We start from the raw sequence: 6,081 nt of genomic DNA, 5'->3' as shown, positions 1-6,081 counted from the left end.
AAAAAAAAAAAAAAAAAAAAAACTATTTGATATAAATGGCTGTGACAGAGTTTGTAGATAAGGATCCAAGACCATTTCAAGATTTTAGGCAAATGGCCCAGATAGCTTACAACCTGTAGCTGAAAGCACTGCCCTTTAAGTTGTTCCTCATCCCTGTGGTTATAGCTGTGAGGTCGCTACTTATTTTCAGCCGTGGATATTTGAATAAGAATTAAATTTGATAATGTAAGTAAATAATACTTGGGTATTTAATAAATGACAGCTCTTTTATTCCTGTATATTTTTCTGAATTTATTTTCAGGCTTAATAATTGTCTCCAGTTTTACCTTTTTTCTCATTTTTTTATTACAGAATTGAAGATGTTCCTGCTCCTTCTACGTCTGCAGATAAAGTGGAGAGGTAAGATTATTTACATGGTATATAATTAGATTCATATCTGGAACATTAAGAGAAATACAACTTTACAGTTTCATTGTTTTTGTTTTTTAATTAATTAATTTTTATTTTTTTTATTTTTTTTATTTTTTTGAGGCGGAGCCTCGCTCTGTCGCCCGGACTGGAGTGCAGTGGCCAGATCTCAGCTCACTGCAAGCTCCGCCTCCCGGGTTTACGCCATTCTCCTGCCTCAGCCTCCCGAGTAGCTGGGACTATAGGCGCCCGCCACCTCGCCCAGCTAGTTTTGTATTTTAGTGGAGACGGGGTTTCACCGTGTTAGCCAGGATGGTCTCGATCTCCTGACCTCATGATCCACCCGTCTCGGCCTCCCAAAGTGCTGGGATTACAGGCTTGAGCCACCGCGCCCGGCCATTAATTTATTTTTGATAGAGGCAAGATGTTACTTTGTTGCTCAGGCCAAAGTGCAGTGTGCAATCAGGGCTCACCATAACTTTGAACTCCTGGGCTCAAGCAGTCCTCCCACCTCAACCTCCTAAGTAGCTAGGACTATAGGCACATGCCACTACACTTGGCTCCCTTTTTTTTTTTTTTTTTTTGGAGACAGTCTCACTCTCTTGTTCAGGCTGGAGTGCAGTGGCACAATCTCAGGCTCACTGCAAGCTCCACCTCCTGGGTTCATGCCATTCTCCTGCCTCAGCCTCCCTAGTAGCTGGGACTACAGGCACTTGCCACCACGCCCGGCTAAGTTTTTTTGTATTTTTAGTAGAGACGGGGTTTTACCGTGTTAGTCAGGACGGTCTTGATCTCCTGACCTCGTGATCCACCCATCTCGGCCTCCCAAAGTGCTGGGATTATAGGCATGAGCCACTGCGCCTGGCCCACTTGGTTCATTTTTAAGTTTTTTGGAGAGATAGGGTCTTGCTATGTTGCCAAGGCTGGTCTCAAACTCCTAGCCTCAAGCAATCCTCCCTGCCTCAGCCTTTCAAAGTGTAGGATTATAGGTGTAAACTACCAGGCCCGTCTCACCTCTTCCCCCTGTACCTTTTCCATCTTGATATGACTATGGTTGTTTTTCTTAATCTCAGATCTACACCTGCAGTGACTATGTTTCTTAATCAGAGGTGGGCATAATAATTAACTAAAAAGCTTACCCAAAAGGTAGATGCTATCTCTAGATTTCTTGTTTTATTTTTTAGAGACAGGGTCTTGTTCTGTTGCCCAACCTGGAGTACAGTGATGTGATCATAGCTCACCACCACCTCGAACTCAAGGGTTAAAGGGACTCTTCTGCCTTAGCCTCCTGAGTAGCTGGGACTATAGGCATGCACCACCACATCTGGCTAATTATTTTATTTTGTTTATTTTTGAGATGGAGTTTCGCTCTTGTCACTCATGCTGGAGTGCAGTGGTACAATCTTGGCTCACTGCAACATCTGCCTCCTGGGTTCAAGCAGTTCTCTTGCCTTAGTCTCACAAGTAGCTGGGATTACAGGCGGATTCCACTACGCCTGGCTAATTTTTGTATTTTTATTAGAGATGGGGTTTCACCATGTTGGCCAGGTTGGTCTTGAACTCCTGACCTCAGGTGATCCTGTCCACCTTGGCCTCCCAAAGTGTTGGGATTACAGGTGTGAGCCGCTGCGCCTGGCCGAATTTTATTTTTCTAAAAGGAGTCTTGCTTTGTTGGCCAGGCTGGTCTCCAACCTGGGCTCAAGCAATCCCCCTGCCTTGGCTTCTGTAAGTGTTGGGATTACCAGCCCGATCTACCATGCCCAGCTGATTTTATTTGTTGAGCTTGAGGTAAAATTTGGGTTCATGTATTACGGAAAAGCTTTCTGATAAGATTGAGAATTATTACTGTTAGAATATCTTACAAATATGTTTTTTTGGTTGGTTGTTTTTTGAGACGGAATCTCACTCTGTTACCCAGGCTGGAGTGCAATGGCACGATCTTGGCTCACTGCAACCTCTGCCTCCGGGGTTCAAGCGATTCCCCTGCCTCAGCTTCCCAAGTAGTTGGGATTACAGACGCCACCACCACGCCCGGCTAATTTTTGTATTTTTAGTAGAGGCAGGGTTTTGCCATGTTGGTAGGCTGGTCTCGAACTCCTGACCTCGGGTGATCTGCCCGTCTCGGCCTCCCAAAGTGCTGGGATTACAGGCGTGAGCCACTGCTGCCCAGCCACAAATACATTTTTTAAGTGTCTACAGGGTTTTATGTTTTTCATGTTTGAAATCCCATTGTCATCTTGGTTATTTAACTCTTTTCCCATTTGCCCCGAGAATACTTGCCGGTGGTGCTTGGGGCTGCAGCATTTACCCAGTGATAAATGCCATGAAATGGCTCTCCTTTATTATTTTCACATCACTCTAATATATCGATTTTGGATAAAAAGACATCATTTATAGCATTCTGTTTTAGTAATGGTATTTCCATTTACAAAATATGGCAATTCTCATTCACTATAAATGTCAAATCCTAGAAAACGTAGCATTCCTGTGTATGATGTTAACGTTATTCTCAAATGGTTTTTGGCCAAAGATTCATTTGATGAATCCAATTTTTCTGAAATAGACGATTCTGATGTTAGTTGTGTTGAGAAATAACTCCGGCCAGGCACGGTGGCTCATGTCTGTAATCCCAGCACTTTGGGAGGCTGAAGTGGGCTGATACTTGAGGTCAGGAGTTCAAGACCAGCCTGGCCAACATGGTGAAACCTTGTATCTACTAAAAATACAAAAATTAAGCTGAGTGTGGTGGCGGGCGCCTGTAATCCCAGCCACCTCGGAGGCTGAGGCAGGAGAATCACTTGAACCTCGGAGGTTGAGGTTGCAGTGAGCCAGGATTGTGCCACTGCACTCCAGCCTAAGTGACAGAGTGATACTCTGTCTCCAAAAATAAATAAATAAATAAATAAATAAAATAACTCCAAGAACAGTTTTATATTTTTATTTTCACACTGAAAGTCAGATTTGCTTCAGCTTCAAAGAACATGTTTATGTAAAATTAAATGAGAGTTGGCAGCGAGCTGTACTTTTTTTTTTTTTCCTAAACGGGAAAAGGGTTAAAATTTATGAAATACTGTTTGGCTGGGTGTGGTAGCTTGCACTAGTAATCTCAACACTTTGAGAGGCCAAGCAAGACCTCCATCTCTGAGGGGATCACATGACCCCAGGAGTCTGAGACCAGCCTGGGCAACATAGCAAGACCCCATCTCTACCAAAAAAAAAATTTTTTTTATTTTTTTATTTTTTTATTATACTTTAAGTTCTAGGGTACATGTGCATAACGTGTAGGTTTGTTACATATGTATACTTGTGCCATGTTGGTGTGCTGCACCCATCAACTCGTCAGTACCCCTCAATTCATCATTTATATCAGGTATAACTCCCAATGCAATCCCTCCCCCCCTCCCAAAAAATTTTTTAAATTTTTCATTGTGACACTTGCATGTGGTCCCAGATACTGGGGAGGCTGAGGTAGGAGGATTGTGGCAAGCCCAGGAAGTCGAGGTTGTGGTGAGCTGTGATCCAGCCACTGCACTCTAGTCTGGGTGACAGAGTAAGACCCTGTCTCCAAAAACAAGGAAAGAAAAAAATAGGGCTAGGTGCAGTGGCTCATGCCTGTAATCTCAGCACTTTGGGAGGCCGAGGTGGGTGAATCACCTGAGGTCAGGAGTTCAAGATCAGCCTGGCCAACATGGTGAAACCCCATCTCTACTAAAAAAAATACAAAAATTAGCAGGGTGTGGTGGTGAGTGCCTGTAATTCCAGCTACTTGGGAGGCTGAAGCAGAGGAATCACTTGAACCCAGGAGGCAGAAGTTGCAGTCAGCCAAGATCACACTACTGTACTCCAGTCTGGGTGACGAGCGAAACTCCATCTCAAACAAAACAAAACAAAATGTCTTGTGAGTTAATCTGGTATTTGGGTGGTATGAATACTGAATACTGTTTAGGATTGATCCTAAACACAATACTTTTAAGGGGGTTACTTAAACCGTGGTATTTTAAGTTTCTGGACTGACTAAATGAAGCTAGGCTACCCAAAACACAGTGCTTGATATGTAATCATCAGTATTAAACTCCGTTGCCCAGGTTGGAATACAGTGGTGCAATTGTGGCTCACTGCAGCCTTGACATTCCCTGGGCTCAGGTGATCCTCCTGCCTTAGCCTCCTGAGTATGCTAGGACCAGAGATGTGTGCCACCATGCCTGGCTGATTTTTGTATTTTGTTTTTAGAGATGAGGTTTTGTCATGTTGCCCAGGCTGGCCTCAAACTCCTGGGGCTCAAGCCATCTTCTCACCTGAGCCACCCGAAGTGCTGGGATTACAGGCGTGAGCCACCATGCTTGGCATAAGCATTTGATTTTTAGAGGAGCAGAATATTCTGATTCTGAGAGAAACATGAAGAATGGTTGGAAAACACATTATTAGTCTCACTTTAAATTTATAACCTCTGACCTAAAGTGCGTTTTTAGTTTTGATTGGCACTTACACCTCATTTCTCCGGTCAAGTTGTTTTCCCATTCTGCTGAACTGCTTAATCTTTCCTCCTTTTTTTTTCCTCCTTGAGTCAGGGTATTGTTCAGCCACTCAGGCAGGGTATTGTTCAGCCACTCAGACAGTGGGTCCTGATCTTGGCTTGGTGCAGTGTCAAACTCCTGGGCTCAAGAGATCCTCCTGCCTCAGCCTCCCAGACTAAGTTTTTTTTGTGTGTATGTGTTTTAGGGACAGGGTCTTATTATGTTGCCCAGGCAGGTCTTGGACTCCTGACCTCCCTATGATGCTCCTTCCTCAGCCTCCCGAGTTGTTGGAATTACAGGCATGAGCCACGGCACCCAGTTGATCAACTTTTTCTTTATATTTTCTTAAACAGTCAGCACCATACCCCTCATCTTGCTTTTACCTGATGATTTTCCTTTGTTTTATGTTTGGTTCTGGATTTTTGTTTGTTCACTGAAAAACAATACTAAGAGAAATTTCTTAACACTGTGCCATAAATCTGTAGCCATATATTCTCTCCTTTTGAATGCCTGTTCATGCTCTTATTCAGCAGTTCTTAAAGTTTTTTTCTTGTATACCCTTGGGGTCTCAAGTACTCTTTCAGGGATAATGTAAGATCAAAACTGTTTTTGTAGTAACAAGGCTGCCTTTTTGACCACTGGCACTGATCGTGCAAAAGTAATGGTGGATAAACCTGCTGTTGCCTTAACATAAATCAAGGCAGTGGCAACAAACAGTACTAGCAATTCTTGTGTTCTTCACTATCACCTTCACTTAGAAAATGTCCATGATGAAGCATTACAAACTTAAGTTTATTAATTCTCAGTCCTTGACTACGTGGCTTTAAGGTAACCTGGCAAAATAGGAATTATGGATGGAGCGCTTCAGCATATCAAAAGTAGGTACAATGGTTTTCTTTATGAAAAGCCCTTGTGTGATTTTAATTAAGAGTTGATTGAGCTTTTTTCATGTAACTTTATTTAGTGGCTTTTATTGGAAAGAATGTTTTATTCAAAAGTTTTATTTTTGAAAGAATGACCAACAGACAAACTTTTATTTAGACTTGGTACTTAGCAGATGTTTTCTCCAAAATGAATACAGTGAGCCTGTCACTTTAAGGGAAATAACTGTCAGAATCGGTGCTAGTGATAGAATGTGAGCTTTCTTTTTTTTTTTTTT

The 6,081-nt window shown here is 42.7% G+C and overlaps 1 protein-coding gene across 6 annotated transcripts in view; it reads left to right on the top strand.

Moving 5' to 3' along the window:
* The window catches only part of NASP (nuclear autoantigenic sperm protein), a 40,019-nt gene that overhangs the window by 8,914 nt on the left and 25,024 nt on the right, over positions 1–6,081 (top strand). For 5 of the 6 annotated variants that reach the window (XM_017881785.1, XM_017881789.1, XM_017881791.1 and 2 more), the window contains one exon: positions 352–399. In XM_017881785.1, the coding sequence (XP_017737274.1) occupies positions 352–399 (48 nt within the window). Of the gene's footprint in view, positions 1–351; positions 400–5,757; positions 5,801–6,081 lie in introns of those variants that run through there. The other variant, XM_017881788.1, reaches the window with a different exon arrangement.

This window comes from Rhinopithecus bieti, unplaced genomic scaffold (assembly GCF_001698545.2).
Source record: "Rhinopithecus bieti isolate Rb0 unplaced genomic scaffold, ASM169854v2 scaffold_12155, whole genome shotgun sequence".
NCBI classification, from domain to species: domain Eukaryota; kingdom Metazoa; phylum Chordata; class Mammalia; order Primates; family Cercopithecidae; genus Rhinopithecus; species Rhinopithecus bieti.
This window is presented reverse-complemented; position numbering and strand designations above follow the sequence as displayed.